The sequence below is a fragment of the Aythya marila genome, assembly GCF_965140915.1.
Source record: "Aythya marila genome assembly, chromosome: 2".
NCBI lineage: Eukaryota > Metazoa > Chordata > Aves > Anseriformes > Anatidae > Aythya > Aythya marila.
The window spans coordinates 7,028,837-7,049,749 of NC_139043.1; the positions used below are offsets into that span (position 1 = coordinate 7,028,837).

Genomic DNA, 20,913 nt, shown 5'->3' on the forward strand with positions numbered 1-20,913 from the left:
TTTATGAATTCCTTAGTACAAAATTAAGTGGACAGAAGAGACAAAGTATATACAGTCTATTTAGATGTTCTACCTCTTACACATGTTTACCTGTACTGACATTAAAAAGAATCCAAAGTTTTAAAAGGAGTAACTGATTACCACCAGGGGTCACTGCAACAACAGCCAACAATTTTACTTTACCACTTTCCTCTTTTCTGAAGGGGTTTATCTCCTCCATAGAGGATTTCTGTATGTTATTATATGGCACAGAGTCATTTTTTTCCATTAAAGTTTCTCCCTGCATTCAGCACTTCTGGTCACACCCAACCATGTTCTATTAATTTCTAGTCACAGCATACAATTTGCTCAGGTGTGACGTGTTGCTCATCTCAGTTCAGTCAGCACCCATTCATCTGATACTCATTTTGCATCCTGGTTCAGATACATTCCCAAGCCAGATACTCCCATCACCTCTACAGCCATGTAAAGCCTCTTCCTCTACTTAATTTTCTTCTCTTAAGAAAGAGTGAGAAGGTACTAATCAGGAAGATCAGTGAAGCAGTACATACAAAGCACGATCACTCTGGTTCACATTATTTCAGGTAGAAAAAATAAGCAGCAGGAACATGCAGACAAGCTTTTGCTACTCCTGCTTTCATTAAAAGTATGCAGAGATAAACTAGTTATGTCTATGATTAACTAAGAATGCTGAATTCTATGCTGAACAATATTAGAACACGTAATTAGGAATCAAGCAGTAAACAATCTTACCCCTCCAGGTTTCTATCTTGTGCTCCTCCAATTCATAGATCTGAACCTGCAATAGGTACATGGAAAATTTCACTTGAAAGCAATAATTTTAAGCCCAAAATAATTGCCTATATATTAATAATCTTGTTAATTTCCTTGTATTTCATTGGAGGCAATTTAACATTTAGAGTAAGAATCCCAGCTAATTAACTGCCCAGTCCACAACAACATTTCTTGGCAACACAAGAGAAAAGGGTGCAATCCTGCTCGATGCGCAGGGCCATACTGCACCTACCAGCTCAGGGGACAGGAGAGATTTTTCCCCCTGCCCAGGTTGCGGTCTGGATCTCTGCTAGGCTCAAAGGCACCTCCTCAGTAATTTACCTCACCTTAAAACAATTACGCTGGGTAAACCCTCTGAGGATACCTCACCCACCTAACCAAGTAAAGAGCTTATCCCGATCACTACTTAATGCTAAAAAGAGATTAATTTCACTCTTGCTGGACTACAAACAAGCAGCAGCACTTGATTTAGTGCTCAGCTCAACCAGAAGAATCACCGTTATATTTATTTTTTTCTCCCCAAGTTTCATCTTTTACTGATGTCACATTCTTCAAACGTTTTTGGGAGCTGCATCTACGCCACGCTGGTGCAGCAGAAATGCTGAGAGCATGCAATGCTGATCACCTAACCTGTGCTCAGCTGGTACGGGGCACCAAACAGGCAAAAAATAAATAGTGAAAGTTACTTATTTTCTGCTGGTTTAGGTTCCTCTAGGTTCAGAAAAACCTATAAACCCTGCTGAAGCTGGAAAGTTTATAGGTGAAGTGTAGGAGCGTCTACAAAGCCTGCTACATTTGTCTTTGGACCAAAAGAGACTACTTCTGGACTGCTGTTCAACATTTTTATCAGTATCTGGATGCAGGGTGTTCTCAGTTTGCTGCTGACACTAAACCTGGGGGTGCTTTTGACTGCCTGGATGGCAGCCCTGGGTAATAAGGAGCAGCAGGAAGTTCAGCAAAAGGGAAATGCTGGGTGCTGCACCTGGGATGCAGCAATGATGAGTGGCTGGAGAGCAGCTGGGCAGAAAGGGAGCTGGAGGGGCTGGTGGCAGCAGGCTCAACGCTCTCTACAACTCTCTCATCGCTCTCTACAACTTCCCAAGCAGGAGAAGTGCAAGAGGAAGGTGCTGGTCACTGCTCCCAGCTGACTGGTGACAGGACGCAGGGTAACGGCACACAGCTGCACCAGGGGAGGCTCAGACTGGACATTAGAAAATATTTCTTTACCATGAGGGTGGTCCAACACTGGAAGAGGCTTCCAAGCAAGGTCGTTATGCCCCCTGCCTGGCAGTGCTCAAGAGATTTTGTGGCAATGCCCTCACTCGTGTGCTTGAACTTTTGGTTAGCCAGTTGGTCAGGCTTTATGGTCAGGCAGTTGGACCAGATGATCTTTGAAAGCTCCTTCCAAATGAACTATTCTACTCTTTTATCACCTTTCAAAAAGTGTAAGGGAACGTTAAATGGTCATACTGTAATTAGGCTGTTTTAGGTACAACCGATGGAATAGCGTGTTAGGTGACACGAATAAGTGGCAACAGTTAGACCTTAGGTAAAATTTTATGGAAAAAGTGGTATTATTGGAGGTTGAGGGCCATTAGAATATGGAAATTATCAGCGTGCAATCAATTTCCATTCACCTTTTTTCCACTCCACCTTGTAAATCCCCAGAAGACAAAAAAAAAAACAAACAAAAAACTCTGAAACTTTAAAAACAAACATGACCAACTAGCTTTGAGAAGCCGAATGTATCAGCTGTCTGCTTCATCCAACTGTTCTTGATATTTTAGCTGGTTGAACAGTAGGTATATTTTAATTAGAAAAGGGGGAATTGGGATTTGACAGGAACAAGAAAGGGATGTAAATGTCTGTATGAACATGTAAGCAAGAGGATCTCATCAACTGACTGCCAATGGGAATGGTAAATTACAGTTAATTGAAGTCAAGAGATCTCCAAGTGATTGTGCAACTCAGCCATGCAACTAAAGAATTTCCCTGTGTTTAACTAGTTTAACTCGTCTGTTCTCCAGCATCATTTCAAAACCTGAGTAACCTTTTAAAGCATCCAAGCCTGCACAAGCTAGCTTGCTGCTTAGCTCCACGTATCCCTTTCAGGATAACTCTATGATAGTTATTAGACAAAGATGATTTATTTATAAATAAATTCACAAATGTTTATAAATATTTATAAATTTGTATATAATTTATATATAATGTAAATCTATAAATATTTATAAATAAATTTATAAATAAATGTATAAATTAATAAAATGACAATGTATACATTACTAAAATGACACTGTGTAGCTACGTGTTTGATTTTTAAATACAACTAACTTTTTCATATAATTTTAAACACTCCCCCCAGCCCCAACCACGTTTTTGGTTGATGTTCCACACTCATACAGAGCCCTGATTACTGTGCTTTGAACCAACCTGGACACAAGCACGCAGTGTGATCAATAATCGAGTATTTCACCCTCACACATTTTATATTAGGTCTAATATTGAATTAGTAAGTTAGGATAGGTCCTTCACCCCAAATGCAGTAGACAACAGCTGCAATTCCAAGTGGAGCCTGGTATCCGAACCCCAGGCTGTCATTATGGTGAAGCAGCAGGCAACATGTAACAAACGGTAGTAGTTGTTAAGGAAATTCCTCGTGTTTATACATGTATAACTGAAGCAAACAAATTCTGTTACCTGCCCAAGCTCGTGGGACTTTCATGGGTAGAGCTGGGAATTGAACCCAGGTATCTTGATACCATCCTACTACCTTGACCACAAAACTATCCTCTCTTTCAAAAGAACTCAGCAAGTATCCTCCTGACATAGCTAAGCTTCCAGAAGCTTAAAAATAACAGCAATCCAGCCTTCAAGCAGTTTGCTCTTTCAGTTTGTGTACAGTCTAACAACCGATAGCAGCTCATCGTCATACTTACCATTGGAGATTTATAGTATCTATGCAGTATGTTAATGAAATCTGTAATTGTTAACATTCCTGCAAAAAGCGATGAGAAAAAAGTTCTTCAGATATATACTTAAGATACAGAAATACAGTTACATTCTCCATTTAAAGTCACACTAGATCATTTAACAAACATTACATCTGTGTAACATGCTATTTGTATTGGACTAATCAACTGCTTAATTCCAAAACTATGTATATAACATTTTCATATTGATACAATCATCCAGAATAAAAATACTGAAGCCTGAAGTCATATTCAAAACTATGATCCATGTGCTGCTCCTCTTTCAATCTTGCCCAAAGAAAACCTATTTCTCCCTGGATGGGACATAATACCTGCGGTATTCAGAGTTAGTTCTGGTATTTAGTCACTTCAGAGAGCACCTTATTGAGAACATGCTGAGAAAGAGATGATTGTATTCCATGCATATCAGAATACTGGAGCACTATGTTTTCTTTTTATAGTTCCAATTTATTTTATTTTTTGGTGACTGTTGCATTTATTTTTAAATGCACAGAGAAACAGACATATTAGACAACAAATTACAGAAGCTGATGACCTGGAAGAATCATCACAATTCTCAAAGAACTACAAAACTGTGCAAGCCAGCAAAAATTCTTTGCTCACAAGGAGCAAACAAAGAAGCCCAACATGTCTCGGGGTGTTAGACCATGACTAGCCCCAAACCACGTTCAGCAACAGTGCAGCACCCTGAAAATTCAAGTAATCCTTAACAGCAATCCTTAGAAGCACCTACCTACAAAACTCTGTTTTTTACTCTCCCACAGTGGAGCTGCTCTCACACCATTTGCCACCAAGGCAAAAAAGGCCTTCTTTACCTGCAAAAGGAATGAACAGCTAAATAAATCTTTGCTCTTCATTTAACATATCAGAGACTGACAGAAGGTTTCCTCAGCTGCTAGGAAAAACACAGTATAGAAAGATAGCTGGGATTCAAAACAGAACAAAAGCCACACACACACCACAAAAAACTTAAATTGTTTACTTCTGAGATGTTTAAAAAACTTAGCAAGACCTGGTTTTGTTCCATTATGGGAACATGCTGTGTGAAAACCCCTGATGAAGAAATAAGCTGACAGAGCTGAGAAGATATGCTCATTAGCTGCGAATTTATTCCTTTTGATATTAACTGTGATAATTATTAAAAAGGTCGTGCTTATGGAGGGAGGGAGGTGGGGAATAATCATCTATAATTAACATAATCGTCAGAACTATGCAGTTTATAAGCATAGCTTGAGATTTGAAAATTTTACTATGTTCTAGGTACCATTCACTATAGCAGCAGTTGCATGGAAAAAAAAAAAAAGAGAAATTTCATTTCATCTCCAGCTTCTAGACTCTGTGGGCTTCAAGAGGGCTAAGCAGTCAGCGGAATCCCGTGCCATACAACATTTGACATTAGACTGAGCGTTGTAATTTATCACTTTAAAATTCTACAAATTTCATAAGCCCTCTGGGCTGCCCCAGAGCCCATCACCTCTCCTGCACTTCAGAAATCTGCACGCAGCGTTTCACACGCCTGGTGTTAATCCTCTTGTAGGTGAGCCACCTTTAAGACGAGGCTTCCGAAAGCAATCTGTATTTCTCGCAGCCTCTCTGCAGCCAGCCTGCTTCCTCTGCGATCCCCAGGAGCCCCTCTGCTCTCCTGACCTCAGAGGACTGCTCCCCAAACCCCTTTCTGACTTTACCAGTGCTTCTGCTGCACCATCAATGACTAGAAATGATGATCCCTGTAACCACCATCCCTAAAATGCACTGAAACTAAATTAAATACATGGGAAAAAATACCCAGCACCACACATAAGACCACAATGCACACACCGGGGAGTATTTCTCTAGCAAATGGCTAAATAGAAAGGTCCCCGAGGTATTAAGGAACCTCACTGACACAGGGAGGAGTCAGGTGAAACAAACATTTCCAAATCCACCACAGGAGCCTACTGACTCCTAAGGAAGGCTGAAACCACAAAGAAAGCCTCCGGGCAGCCACACAAAGCGTTCCCACATACCAACATCACACTTGGTCTTAACGCAGCGAAAGTGAAGAGCAGCGAGCTATTTGGGGAGCAGATAAGAGGCAGAGGTGAGTTCACACAGCCTAACTCCACCTTGGGGCAAAGCAAGTGGGTTCTAATTATTCTTCATTAAAAAAAAATAAGTACACTCAGACTGTCTGAAACTGAGAGCCTTCAGCTTTGGTATCTTTTGGAAGAATGGCTGTTTCAGGATTTATTGGTCACTGTCAACTTACATCCTAGGTCTTCCATGAGAGTTACACATTCAAGCTCCATCGCAGCACTGAGGTAACAGCTAAACTGGTAAAACCAGAGAAGTAAAGGGTTTCTTTCCAAATAGGAATCATGCAGCAGAACTCCTCAAGAGAGCTCATAAACTCTGCTAACCTGAGAAGAAATGCCCACAGGAGACAAGATGTGAAATGCCAAGCGTGAGACTTCAGGCAGCCTCCAAATTCGTGCCACTCATCTAGCAAGATGGGAAAATTGAGGATTATTTTACAGTCAGAAACGATACTTGAAGAGAGAATACCAAAAATGCACTAGGCTATACACTGAGACAATCCAGGAAGGAAGGAAAGTTTCCTGAAAGGATCAGTTCTTCCTCTGACCCGTTGATATATTTGCAAGTATTTGTCTCAAAGCACCTCACAAGTCTTCTGTTAGATGCCCTCGTCTAGCTTTAGAAGACAGATTTTGGAAAAACTGTGGCCTGCTGGACAGATAGATATGCTAAGGTAGCTCAGAGTTCAAGCCTGCATAAAAGCCACAGAGTTCAGCTTGGGAACGAGGATAGTAAATGTCTGAAGTAAGAAAAAACAAACATTTAAGAAAAGAAAATTATATTCATTTTCCTAGGTTGTCCTTCCCAACCACAGCTTAAATGATAGTCCCACTGTTTCCCTCAGGGAAAGCGTTAGGCAGTCACCTTCTAAACCAAACAGCAGTGCCAACAGGCCTTTATGTAAATACTTATTTCAGCAAGGTCATTACAAACCAAAAAACAACCTCATGCCTACTTGCTAGTGCTGCTCGCAAGCACAAACACCCCTCATCCACTCACACTTCCCTTCAGGTCCTGTGGTTTCCCAGTTTCAGTTGCCCAAAGCATGGCTTGGTGGCCCGCCAAGGCGCTGGGGTGTGGAGCTGGGCTTCTGTTCAGCACATTTAGATGTCTCGGTGATGTTCGTGCAGAAAATCCCCACGAGGACCTTCCTTGCAGATGATGGGCAGTCTGGAGGCTTTGAAGGTCGCTGCTGTGTCCCATCCTCAGGCCTCCAGCAGCGCTGTTAATCCTCGATCCCAGCAGCAGCGCTCGTGGGAGGCCAGCTCTCTGATCTGAGTGTTGGCCTGACCTCCCCAAAGCCATTGTTCCTCAGCCAAATCCCAGAGATTGCTCAGCCCCACGTACAAACGCTCTCCAAACACAGCCCTTTTGTTCCTGTTAACCCTGTAGTGGCCCTAACAAAGGAAAGGCTTTGCAAAAACTACTTGCACTCAGATGAGGAATCTCACCCGCCGTGACCACGTACCTTCTCCAAAATCCTGCCCCTTAGGTGAGGGTCACATCACCGCAAAGAGCAGCGACTGGAGTCCTGCAGCGCGTTGTGTGTCACCTTTCACTGCTCTACAGTGAATTGAAGAAGCTTTTCGTACTACAGGAGCTCTTTCTACCAGTTTTGAGCATGCTGAGTAAAGGCACAGAATAATTTAGGTGAGATAGGACTTCCAGAGGTCGTTGCTTCTGTACACCGTCCAAATGTTTTCCCTTTAAGTCTTAGGGAGGGCACAGCCTCCCTCCCGTGTGAGGGTCACTACCAAGAAAGATGCAGTTGGACCTGTACACGAGAAGCCCTGTGTTCCCACAGAGTCAAATACTTGGAAAACCTCACCCCTTAAGGGTTACAAGCTCCAAAACAGCCCGACTGCCAGGCAGGGGCACCTGAAACACTCACAGCAGACTAAAGATCTCACCAAGCTACGCAAAAAGCTTCTTCCTCACTGATAGGAAGCACTGAAGGGTCTCTCATCGCTGTGATACTCCTCACCAGCTGTCTCACTACTTTAGGTAAGGGGTCATTTTTGCAAGGGCATGGAGAAAGCCTCTGAAAAGAAAACAGAAGATGAACTGGTGTGCAAAAATGCCACGTCCACGCACGTACTTCCACATTGTTTTACCTAAATGTGCTATGCACGTGGCTACAGCTTTCAGAAGCGACCAGTGGCTTTCAAACTTGTCTGCCAGGACTACCCCGTAAAGTAAAGAGGGTGGCTGCTAACACCACCACCACTTGTTCCCTTTGTTTAGCTAAAAGGTTCTTGTCCTGGGAAAAATGGTAGGGAAAAGCTATCACAGGATCCTGGGGGGAAAGGAGCAGTGCAGAGTGGGGTAGAGAGAACCCCACTGTGCTGACAGACATCTCCCCGCCACCACGGCCTCAGTGCCAGCATTAATTTGAAAAAAATGGCAAGTGAGAGAAGTGAGGAGCACAGAGGCTTCAGATGTGCCAGTATGAAGCATAGGAAGATCAGGAAAGACTGATAATGTGGAGGGTGTTAAAAAAATTCCCAAACTCCTGTGGTCCAGGTGCTATCCAAGGTGATAACGTGCACTTCTCTTGCCTTATCTTTCACTCCATAAACCAAACCAGGGCACCGGCCTTACAAACCTGAAAAGGCCCTAGTGCAGCCCCAAGAGATCTCTATTTATGAGGTCAAGAAAGAAAGTGGGGTCCTCGATACTTTCACCACATCCAATTCCTGATGGATGGATGATCAGAAGTGGGCTGGGACACTTATTGCTGCTTTCACTGGGTAAGTTGAAAACTTAAAACCTGAGGCCGTTCTCACGATGGTGTTTAAGAGCTACAACTGAGGAGCTTGGAAACACACACCCCATAAAATTCACACGTGGGTGAAAGCATCAAGCTCAGATCTTTCAGGAACTCGCTGAGAAACAATTAGCCTGGGAAAGTTTACAAGCAACAAAGCATTCTTGAACTTTTACTTCAGTTAAAAGCAGAAAGCAGCCAGTTTTCACCCACTGGATAAGAACAGCTGAAGTAGAAGATGACAGCCATATACCTATAAGAATGCCACATGAGAATGCCTTCTCACTGCGTCCCTGTATTGGGTTTCCATGGCAAGGGTTTGGTAGCAGGGGTGGTTGCTGTGAGCAGAGCCCAGCAACTGCCCCATGACAGATTAGAGTCAGCTCCAGACAGCTCCAGAAGGGATCCTCCACTAGCCAGAGCCAAGCCAAGAAGTGGCTTTTCCATCTCTGGGAAAGCAGATTTAAGAAAGGGGAGAAAAAAAATGATGCACAACAGCGGCTGGGAGAGAAAGGTAAGAGTTGTGAGAGAGCCAGCCCTGCAGCCCCAAGGTGAGTGCAGCAGGAGGGCAGGAGGTGCTCCAGGCACACAGCACAAGTTCCCCTGCAGCCTGTGAAAGGAGAGGCCCCTGGTGGAGCAGGCTGTCCCCCTGCAGCCCATGGGTCCCACATGGAGCAGATCTCCACGCTGCAGCCCCCCCATGGGTGGAAGAGCCCCCGGTGGAGCAGGTGGATTTGGCCTGGAGGAGGCTGCGGCCCATGGAGAGCCCCTGCAGGAGCAGGCCCCAGGCCGGAGCTGCAGCCCGTGGAGGAGCCCACACAGGAGCAGGGGTCTGGGGGGAGCTGCTGCCTGTGGGGGACCCGTGCTGGAGCAGTTTGGTCCTGGGGGATGGACCCTGTGGGATGGAGCCGTGTGGGAGCTGCCCACTGGTGTTACACCTCCACCACCCCTTGAAAAAGGGAAAAAAGTTTTCCCTTTTCAAGTGCTAGGAGCACCCAACTTCACAGTACCCGAGTACTCCTGCCTGACGGCCGTGTTTCCTCAGATTGTCCTCACTGGAGAACGAGAAGGTACAACAGCAGCTCACCCTGAGACTTCTTGCTCAGAGCCCAGGCACGCTGCAACAGCTCTCACTTGGTCAGACACCCGAGAACAGCACAAACCCTCTTTGCTCTAGCAGGGAAAGCAGCAGGGCTCTGCTCTGACCCTTGTACTGCAAAATAAAACCGACACCCCCGCAACCAGCCTTTCGTTCCTTTGCTCTGTGCATGTCTACGAGCTGCCTGGCTTGCAACTTCTTTTGATGTAAAAACCCAAAGAATGGGGCAAGGGCTTCCAGCCCTACCGCTGCCCTGCTCTTGGCAGAGCTGGGAAAGGGAAACAAACACCCCCCCCCCAAAAAAACACTTACAGCCAATTCAGGAGATGCAAGCCTAAATCTAACTGCAATGATGTCTCCTTGGCACGTTCTCCCCTGCTGCTCGCTCCCATCACCAGGAGTGCAGGTGACTCTTGGTTCTAGGAAGCCGTCATCTCTTATCTGAAAGCCATCATCTCTTATCTCTGCAGCAAGGTCTGGAAGGACTCACACTGGCTTTTTCCCCCTTACTTCATTCTCAACTTCATTCTCCAGAGGCTGGAGCAGCTCTGCTGTGGAGCCAGGCTGAGGGAGTTGGGGTTGTTCAGCCTGGAAAGGAGAAGGCTCTGGGGAGACCTCACAGCGGCCTGCCAGGGCCTAAAGGGGGCTGCAGGAGAGCTGGGGAGGGACTCTTGGGATACGACAAGGAGAAGTGGCTTTAAACTGAAAGATGGGAGATTTAGATTAGATATTGGGAGGAAATTCTTCACTGTGAGTGCGGTGAGGCCCTGTCCCAGGCTGCCCAGAGGAGCTGTGGCTGCCCCATCCCTGGCAGTGCCCAAGGCCAGGCTGGATGGGGCTGGGGGCAGCCTGGGCTGCTGGGAGGGGGCCCTGCCCATGGCAGGGGGTGGCACTGGGTGGGCTTTGAGGTCCCTTCTACCTCATACCACTCTGACTCTCCGAAAAAAAACAGGTCTGCCTTCTAAGAAAGCAGAAGTTCTGGCTTGAAGGGACTGCTGTTCGATGCCATGCTCATGTGGGCTAAGAGTAAGAAGAGAGGTCTCGGGGGCAGAGCCACTGGGCATTGGACAGGGGACAGAAATTCCTTCCCAGATTAAGATCTTGCCAAAAAAAGTGGCAGGGGTGGGGCAGGGAAGGCAAGAACAATGCATGACTTTCACTGAGCCAAGCACAAATACTTTATCTACACCCTGTGTCAATGAAGATACCACTTAATTGGTACAGGGGAACTCATTATCTTCCCCCCAGATTCAGGGCTGAGCGCTTCGTGTTGGTTTGGAGAGCTGCAGGAACGGAGCTCCAGTGCTTGTTATCTGCAAGAGACGGGAGCAGCTCTGAAGGAAAACAAAGCCTTCCAGTGCTGTCCTGCTGATTTTGGCCTGAGCTGAACGAAGGGAACTCTCCTGGGGTCTGTCTCAGCCCACAAGGCAGCTAGAAGCTGACTTACATTGTTCTTCTGCAGCTCTGTGGGACGGGGAAGCAAGGAGGGGTGTTGATGCTCCTCAGGAACGCAGACAGAGTTGGTTTAAATTTAGCAGCTTCGGAGAGGAAAAACCTCAAAGCCAGTTAAGGAACAGCCAGCCCCTTTGTACGGCTGCACAAACTGGTACCACAGCAGCCCCAGAGACTGCTGCGCAGTTCTGGGAGCCAAAGGTTTTAGAGGGTTCCTCCTGGAAGCCTGGTCTATCTCATCACCCAGGCAAGAATGACCTGGAGGGAACAAGAAGAAAGCCATTTACTTCGACTCAGCACGAGGAAGAGAAACACAAATCCTCTTCCACTCTTCTGATGTGGAATCCACTGCTTGCTCCACAGATGTGATCTACTTCCAGCTTGTTAGACCACAAATGAAGCTCCCAGGAGATTATCCCAAATATTTTTTCTCGTTATGCAGTAGAAAAATAAGCAGTTGAGCTTCTACTAGGGTGCGATAGTTACTGAAAGAAGTCTCTTAGTAGTAATATCTGGTTCATTACCAACTTAAACTTAATTGAACAGAAAGGTTAAGTAATGCAATCTTGAAATCACGCAATCATCCAGGATTTCTTCAGGATAGAAGACAAAGAGCTCTGAAAGCTTGTTCTGATGAGTGCTTCCATAGAAAAAAATTATTAGTTTATGAAATACTTGACCTCAAAAAGAACTTCGGTATCATACTGAGCAAAAAGCCATGTGTGCTTCTGTACTAAAACAAACTTAAGAGATAAGGATATCATGTAGCCAAAGGTTAGAGCTTTTTACCCCCCCTGAGAGCTTATACAGACTTCACAAGACACAGCCACTAAATAAGTGTGCTATTATCCTGCTCATGGGACTGCAGATTACTGCTGCTATGTAGCAGGGAAGTCCCTGTCCTATCCTTACCTTTTACTTTTCTTTTAGAGGGTAGATGGAGAAGCACTAGCTTGTTTTGTAGCCAGCGACAAAATATATTTAAGTAATAAATTTGTTTGAAGGCCAGACAAAGGTCTAGCCTTAAATAACCTTATAGAGATAAGCTTCAGGAAACTGCTATAAGCTATGTTGTTAAGAGCCACTTCCTTTAAATATTCAAATAAAATTCATGATGGGGTGGAAAAGAACAGTGTGATGTTTTGTGTGCAACAGACCTAAGTCAAACTGGGGCAGTAACACAAAAAAGTGAAATTTCCCCTGCATATTGCCATGTTAAATGCCTTAATACTTGTACTCAGCCACCTCACCAAACACACACGCAGGTAAAAAGTAAAGCTGCACCCTGCTCAGTGCTTTCCTGGAGTCTGATTTCCAAACTTTCCACTGAGTCAGATCTCCAAACTTCACAGGATAGTTCCTAACATCTACCTGGCTCTCAACTCTTCATGCTCAGATCAGACTTTAAAATTTCTTCAGTGTGTGTTGAAGAAAGATAAAAGCCTTCCTCAGCTGAAGCCCAGCACATTTCTCCCTTCCCGTTGGATCAGAGGCCACAAAGCCCCCAGAGCTGATGAAGAAACAAGCGGCCTGTCAGTCTGTTCAGTCCTATTCCTGGTCTTCATTAGCTGCTCCTCCTGCTGCTATTTCAGGTGCAAAGCTGAGGGGAAGCCTTATCTCCTCATTCAAAGATAAAAAAAGATTTTACAATTTTTTTTTAAACACTAAATCTCTCCGAGATACCGGGACTACACCTTTTTAATGAAAAGATGTCACTTTAGTGGTACGGCCTGTGTTGTGTGATATCAGTGACCACCTCCAGTTTTCCTACAGTTACCAGTTTTGATGTACTTCTCATATCCCATGGCCAATTTTCCAGGGCAGAAGCGATGCGTGCTGCGACTTCTGTCCAGCAGAGGGAGACCCGATACCACAGTCAAACACAAACCCAGCAGCAATCTTCCGAGGAAAGGATGAAATGGAGCTGCACTGCTTTCTTTTGCCTTCTTCCATTGATTCAACAAGCTTACACTAAGGCAAAAAAAGTGAGCCTTGTTTTAAGCTCTAGCACTATTCAAAACCTAAACTCGATTTTGAGACATTTGAGAACTTCAAGCTTTTTTCTTGTTCTTAAATTAGGAGAAACTCATTTGGGTAGAAGAGAAACAGATCCAGGGAAGACAAATATATACGAGAGCCTCTCACTCTGAGGACACTGGATGTTCCAGAAGCCTCTGTCATCAAAAGATGAATCAATTTTCTAGTACAGGACTTTGTATTAGTTATTTATATATAAGAACCAGAACAAATCTGGCTACCCTTACAAGGTACCTTCTCCTCCTTTTAATTTAGCCATTTAGGAGCTGTTCTAATGCATATTCCAGACACCTGTACGTGCACCAGCCACGCTGACAAGACACTGAAGATTGAAGATACTGGAGGTGGAACATCAACACAATGCACTAGGCAAAGAAGGGAGATACTGAAGGGAAGGTTTTTGAAAATCTTGCAGCCTAGCCCAACGTGAATGTTGGGAACAGGCCGCTTAATGTTTTCTTAAATAACCCTGCAATTTACTCTTTTTGCAAAATGTGGGAAGTTGGAAGACAGCACCAGTGTTGGAAGACAAGCATAGCTTAATATTATGTTATAAATGAGAGAGCAAAGCAATTGGGATTAAATTTAATGGCACGAAGTCTAAAATATCAAAGTTCAAGCATGATGCTAAAGATACTGCTCATGTTTGTCACATACCAGAGGCTGAATGAACAACTGCAGGCTCCCTTCTACCGCTCCTTCCTGCCACCACTGCTTCCGAACACCTGGAGAAGGCTCAGAACATGCCCCACGATCACAGACCGAGGTACACCCTTCGTTCTTCTCCAGCTTCACCCACAGCCATTATTAAGGATCAGAACTAAGACAGGGATTTGGTGGAAGTCAAGTGAAACGTTTTCTGTTACCATTAAGTTACCCATTTGTCTTTACAACAAATATTCACAAGGTTCTTTCACTAAAACCCTGCTTTTCTGATCATTACCTCACCAACTGGAGATGACAGCCCAAGCTCTTGATGTTAATAGCGTTATTTCAACACAGCTCCGGTGAGGAAGGCTGGTATCGGGGATCATTCTCTGTAATTCATCTACAGATTTGGGGAATCTGCCCTAACGGCTCCAAGATTCACTAGCTCATGTAATAAAGAGGAAGAATTCATCTTTCTGACTGCAGTAATGACCAAGCTCAAGATTTTGACCACTTTTTAACCACTGCCAGCTGAGAAGTCAGCAAGTTGTGAGCCGTGCCACAAGCAGCAGATAGCAACTCCCAGCAGATTACCTCAGTATGAGAACAAAACCTCTGGAACAAAAGAGCTACATCGTTTAGAAGAGCTGAAAGAGCACCAGTTAGCACCAAAATCACCATCGTATCAAATCACATTTGGCCTTTCAGGATCTGAAATCAATTCTTAGTTCAGAATTGACAGCCGTTCTCTTCCTGGCAAAAGGAAAGGAACCACAGAGATGTAGCACTGTTTTCTTCTGAGGTGGTGAAAACATCAGCACAATCTGACTCCCGTGGAAGCAAGCTTCTGTGGGACAAAGAAAACTGAACAAGAATGAGCCAGAAGAGCCTAGGGTGAAGTATTCATGATGTCTGAATGTCAAATCTTCACTAGAGCTTTCAGGACTTGCACAATCAGAGCCTACGTGACTGCTAACTGCAAGAGCAGATGCAGTTGAAAGACTCCGAACAGTCAAGACATGGCAGATAGAAGGGAAGTCAGCTACACGAACCTTTGAACTCTGTGGGATTGATGTCTGCGTGCTTGAAAGCTCTTCCTCTACAACCAGTGGTTACAACCATCTAATTGCAGGCCGGATGTCTTTTCACCACAAAATCCAGCATCCAGTCAAGGACATGGAAGCACCCTTGGGGAAGAAGCAACTGTTCCTTCATACCAAGGTGCTTAAACACAAGAAGCTCCTGGGAGAAGTCTGGCTGCCTGGGTGGAGGAGAAAACAATCACCTCTGCCTCCTGCCAGGTTAATCGTTGCGTTCAGCACTGCCTTCTCTGCCACCAGATCAGTTAAGCTGCAGGAAGTCCTACAGCACGTGGGCAGAAACGTCACCACAGCCCTGCTCAAGTTTTAATTGAATTCCAACAACGGTTGGATACTTACCTGGGAGAACTCAGCCAAGATAGCAGTATCAGAGACAATATATTGAATCCTCAGCGTGCTCTGTGTCTAAAGAGATTAATAAACTCCTTCATGAGTGAGATGCCTGGATAATCAACAAGCCCATTGTGGAAGCTACAAGCTGCTTTTTCTTGAGCAGTAACTAAAGCCGTGGTGCTTTTAGTCATGCTGCAGAACTGACCACCAGTGCTATGCCCTGGTCACAACGCTCTTTAGTGAAAAGGACCTCAGCCTGCACAAATCAGTCTCCACATTCCACGCATCAGGATCACAATCACACAAAGCACGAAGGGACAGAGTGCTCTAATTATCTCCCCAGCCTTCCTTACACCATCTGTTTCTGCCTGTGCGTCTGGCAATCAACTCAAGAAGGATGCTCTTGGTCCTTATACAGACTACTTTGTGTGCAGTACTCATGACCTGCCATAATACTTTGCCCTGTCGTGTAAGGAGGGTTTCTACCTTTTAGATCGTGGTACTAATTAATAATCCTCCACTATTCACTAGTATCCAACATGCAAGATAATTCTGTGAATATTTTGGGACCAAGTATCTGTTATGTGGTTCTCTCTGACTGTGGAAGGCTGGAGTCTAAGCACATTCCATGACAAAGTACTTAACATGCACAGTGAAGCCAGAGCAGAGCACCTTTGAAAGGAAACAGACCAAAAACAAAACAAAAAAGAAATCCACTCCCCAAAAAACATCAATTGCAAAATCCAGGAAACAAAAAGCCACAGAGCTCTACCACAGTGCAGAACAGATTACTCCATTTCTGTAGCAGGCAGCTATTGCCATCTTTTGGCAACTAAACGCTTCCCACAGAGCCAAGAGCCTAGCAGATGATGATTTACTGATTAAAAGCAAAATGAGAAACTGAAAACAAAAATTTTCTGGAGACTGTAGTAATTTGTGTCATTAAGCCATCCATTCCAGCCCTAAATCATCGTAGCAACATAGCAGGAACAGGCTCAGAACACCTAGATGCTCTAACTGCTGCACAGGGGTCTTTATATGTGAGATGGCTTTACATAAATTCTCACAGCCACAAAGAAGCCAATATAAATTTGGATTTTTCTGAACCTTTTCCCAGTGAGTGACTCCGGCTCCAACAAGTCGCCTTCTCATTCTGTTCAACCAGGAAGCCTCCCCACAGCTCCTCCTCTAGCAGAGCACGAAGGATACAGTTGAAACAATATGGGGGCTTGTATTCAAAGCACAGCATTACGGGAGAGCTGCTCAGATTTCATTGAACACTCAGGAAACACACGCCCATTTAAAAAAAAAAAAAAAAAGAGAGAACTGCAAGCAAAGGCAGACTGAAAGGAGAATACTCACTTGTAGCGTAGTGTCGAAAACAACAAGCTTAGAGCTTGTTGGAACAATGTCATAACACTTGTGTGACCTCATGAATCGCACATAAATGTCACTTTCCGATTCTTCAAGTGCTGTAAGTAAAAACATTATGTTGTTTTATTTAAATAACCTTAAAAAAAAAAAAGAGTAAAAAGCATGCCAAATCAACTGAACACCATTGCAGGACACCCCTAAAGCAAGACTCAAATCCGTGCTTTCAGATCTAGACGGACAGTTCGTCGTCCTGCACTTTGCATTTCACTTCTTTCCTTTCCAATTTAATAGCACACAGGCAAATGCATTGCTTCTCCTTGACAAGAAAGGACTTCAGTACTAAAGGGTTATGTTTCGGTTTTGTTTCCCTAACAGCAAGCTATTGACTGTGCACACTTGGTACCTGAACTCCAATTACGTACAAAGCAAGTTGGAAATTTAAGTAGCATCAGGCTTAACTAAGCCTTAAGTTAATATTGCTCCGATAACAAGTTCCCCAATCGGCACCGCTCCATTCAAACTATGTTACACAAAACCTCACAAATCCCACAGTTCATTTATGAAAACAGGATCCACTGGGGCTGGACTCTTTTTTTTGTAATTTTTTGTTGTTGTTGTTGTTAAACGTGATTTGTCTGTAACAAGGACACACGATCCAATCTATATTAAATTAATTTTGCATTTATCAAGCTTAGATGCACACACGTAGTCTTTAGATCTGCTTGGGTATGTTACTTTTTTTTAAAAGCCCTTTGGCCCTCCGTTCTTTACAGCAGGTACCTGCAGCTCAGTCAAGGTTAACCTCCCTATCAGACGTGCACCCTTGCAATCCTGTAACACCGTGCAGGAACTCAGTCATGCTGTGCTTTTGCAGAGCAAGGAAAAAAAACAAAAACCAAACCTGAACTACCTATGAACCATTGAAGAACTTGGTGTTAGAAAGCTATAAACCTCGAAATCCTCATTTGCTGCATGTGCTCAAAATTAATCCTCTAGTGCCAGAGAAAATGTCACTTCCACAGGGTGGCTCAGCACAGTTTTAGTCCAATCCTACAGAAGCCAAGATGGAACTCCCCTGTAGCAGCTCCTGTAGCATACAGGCAGTCTCTCTGCATGTCAAGTTAAGTCCTTCATTTCCAGCTCCCCCTACTTTAAAGAAGCCCTTTCCCCACCAAAACCCAAGCAGCAGTTCCAGAGGAATACAGAAGAAAGTTCAACTGGAAAGAAGCAGAAAAAAAAATTAAATCATTTGTTGGATTTATGTTCCTATAAAGGTCAGGACCAGGAGTGAAAACAGCAGGAGCTAGGAGAAATTGATAAGAGATTAGGAAACAATGCGAGCAAACCGATAGGGGAAGAATGAGGCAGGTTGACTCGGACAAGGCTGGTGCGAAGCAGCCTTTATAAGATGATACCAAAGGGGAACTGGTACTGACTCGGCAAGGGCAGGCATAAGGGAGGTCAAAAAAGGCAGTCGGGAACAGAGGACGCTTTATGTAACTCCGTAATATAGCAACAGCTTATCACCCCCCAGCTTCCTCAACAGCTTCCACGGCTACTGGCTGCACAAAGCGAATTCCCTGACCCTGCAGCAGGGCGAGCTATGGCTGGCTTTCTTTTTGAAGAGCAAACTAGAAGGAGGAGGTGGAGGAGACAATGTTACTTTGCATACAATCAGCTTTTTTTTTTTTTTTTTTTTAAATATATATCAAATAGCTGATGAACAGCAAAGCCAGCAACTGTTTTTAGTTGAAAAAACGTCATCCTTCGCAGAGCACAGCATCGCTGGGTACCGTTCTGTCGGCCTACCACCAGTTATGCAAATGCAGCGAGGGCAGTAATTGCTGAGTGAGCTTGTTGCCAGCTTTAATCAGGCAAGGTCGGGAACGGCAGGCACAGCTCTGACCTCTGCATGGACCAGCGTGGTAAAGATGCGCCTAGAAACCCTCCTCTTGCTCAGCACACGCTCTGAACACAAACTTTTAACCAGACCTGAACAATCTTCACCCATTCGGGATGCGTGGGGTTGGCTCGGTGCTGCTACCTCACCTGAGTTTGTCTCCCAGCTCAGAAATCAGCGTCGGGCACATCCCCCAGGCACCACAAAGCAGCCGGTTCCTTCCCCAAGGATGGAAAGTTCAGATTGGAAACGCTCAGAAGCGCAAGACGGTGATCTGTGAGCCCTGTGTTTAACAGCTACGAAAACAGCGAGGGAACTCCAGCAGGATCTAAACAAGGATGCAATTGTCCAGCTGGAACTGAGGTTTGTTTCTGCAGATCCTGACACAACAGGCCAGCATAATGCCCTGCTGTAGCAGCCACAAACTACACATGCAAAACATACGCCCCGCTGCGCTACCTCGTATGCTCGACGTGGTGTCGTCAAGTGGCAACTGGAAAGGATATTCAGGACCTTCCAAGCCCTTCAGCTACCCACAAGTACTGAGGAGCTGCCTCCAGCTCACTCTTTGTACAAGAACTGTGTGAGAGTTATCGGCTGCTGAAAGGAGAAGAGGTCTCCAGCAGGCTCAGGACTCCTCAATTTACCCCACGGGCAGGAGGTACGTACATATCCTGGCTATTCTTTCACCCCAAATCAGCAACGTGATCAGGTGTTGATAGCAGAAGGGTGCACGACACGGACAAGAAGTAACGCAGACCCTCTGCTCCTGCTGGAAGAAGGGATTGAGGTGTCCAGGAGTAGATTTGCATCTGGATCTCATTTGCAGAAGCTCAGTTACAGTAAGGGATGTCCCGAGCTGTAGCAGGGCCTCCTAGGGGAGCTCCTAGGGGAGCACAAGCTGCAGTGGCACGGCAGCAGTGCCAAGCACAGCCCATCCCTGCCACTCCTGGCAATTGTATTCCCTCTCCCCGAGGCAGAAGCCTGACGTACACCTTTCACAAACTGCTCCTGTAACTCCTGTAACGTGTGTGAGGCTGGAATGGCACCAGACAGCTCCAGGAGTCCTGACTCAGCAAGGGCAGCTGCAAAGAAGCCCTGGGGAATACATTTGCTGGACCTACACCACGATTTAGGATGCTGCCTCCAGCCAGACCTCAGCTTCCTACAGCTGATGAACCGAATGCTGCCTGGCTCACCGACAGAACAGATTCCCAGCAGGAGGCATCTTAATCTGCAGCAGGGATCAGGAGAGAAGAGTCCACTACGACTGAGTTTGTTTCTGTGGGGTGTTCCCTAGTGAGAGCCCGTTTCTTGAAGATGGATCAGAAAGTTGTGCTGCAGGAGGACGTTCTCCACGTGCACTCCCTCCCCACAAGTCAGAGGTGAAGGCAAAATGCTCCAACCCCCAGGGCTTCCTTCTGTAATTTTTTATAGACAGAGCACACGCAGAAGTTACCTGAAAGGTTACAAGGCTTTTGGACTATTTAAGCACCTGATTACAGCCTGTCTTAAGGCCTTTTATAGGGGAAAGTCATCACACCCTCACCTTATTCCTAACAGGCAGGGATCCTTTAAAGAGAAGATCAAGCTATTTCCCCTCCCAATCCACCCCACCACCTTTCGTACTTAACACCAAGCCATTTTTACTCCTTTCTCTCCCACCCTCCCCTATGACAGAGATGCTTTAACTTTATTTCAGACAGCAAATATTTTGAAAAACATTGTGGCTTTTCTCCCCAAATAAAAAAAGCCAAGGATGAACTACTCAGCAGTGCTGACTCAGATCACGGTGGGACCTGGCACTAGGTGTAATTATCTATTTAGAGAGCTCTTTGGTGGAGTTCGTGTCTGAATACTCCTCCTAAGTGAAAAGGAAACTTCCACAGTGAAACCATTTCTCAGAGATCCCCTGCAGAGACACCTTCAGTTCCACTCATCCCTTTGCTGCCACTCGGGGTGCTTTTCTACTGTGGCTTCCCCCTCAGAATTTCAAGGCCTTCAAGAAAAAAAGAGAAAGAAGAATTGCCTGCAGATGGACAACAGGAACCTGCAGTGACACACATGGGCAGCACACACTGAAAAGCCTTCGAACAGCCCTACATAAAAGCCGATAGGAAGTTTCCAGCTGTGTTTCCTGCAAGCCGCAGGCTGCCTTTCTGTGCTGTACCCCAGCAGGCAGGCCCAGCAAGAAGATCCTGAACCGTGCACGTTTCCCAGTTTCAACAACACAAAGCCACGAGCTTTTTTATCTTATTACCCTCCTTGTGTTTCTGCGCTGGTAGCCGATCACTCCTAAAGTTTGTTCCTGGAACCACAGGCACTGCGTTCCACAAAAG

The 20,913-nt window shown here is 45.1% G+C and overlaps 1 protein-coding gene across 5 annotated transcripts in view; it reads right to left on the bottom strand.

The window, feature by feature from the left end:
- The window catches only part of PRKAG2 (protein kinase AMP-activated non-catalytic subunit gamma 2), a 208,962-nt gene that overhangs the window by 10,287 nt on the left and 177,762 nt on the right, over positions 1 to 20,913 (bottom strand). For all 5 annotated transcript variants that reach the window (XM_082754155.1, XM_082754156.1, XM_082754157.1 and 2 more), the window contains 4 exons: positions 16,663 to 16,772; positions 4,522 to 4,603; positions 3,735 to 3,793; positions 754 to 799 (listed from right to left, as the gene is read on the bottom strand). In XM_082754155.1, coding sequence (XP_082610281.1) covers positions 754 to 799; positions 3,735 to 3,793; positions 4,522 to 4,603; positions 16,663 to 16,772 — 297 coding nt within the window. The remainder of the gene's footprint in view (positions 1 to 753; positions 800 to 3,734; positions 3,794 to 4,521; positions 4,604 to 16,662; positions 16,773 to 20,913) is intronic.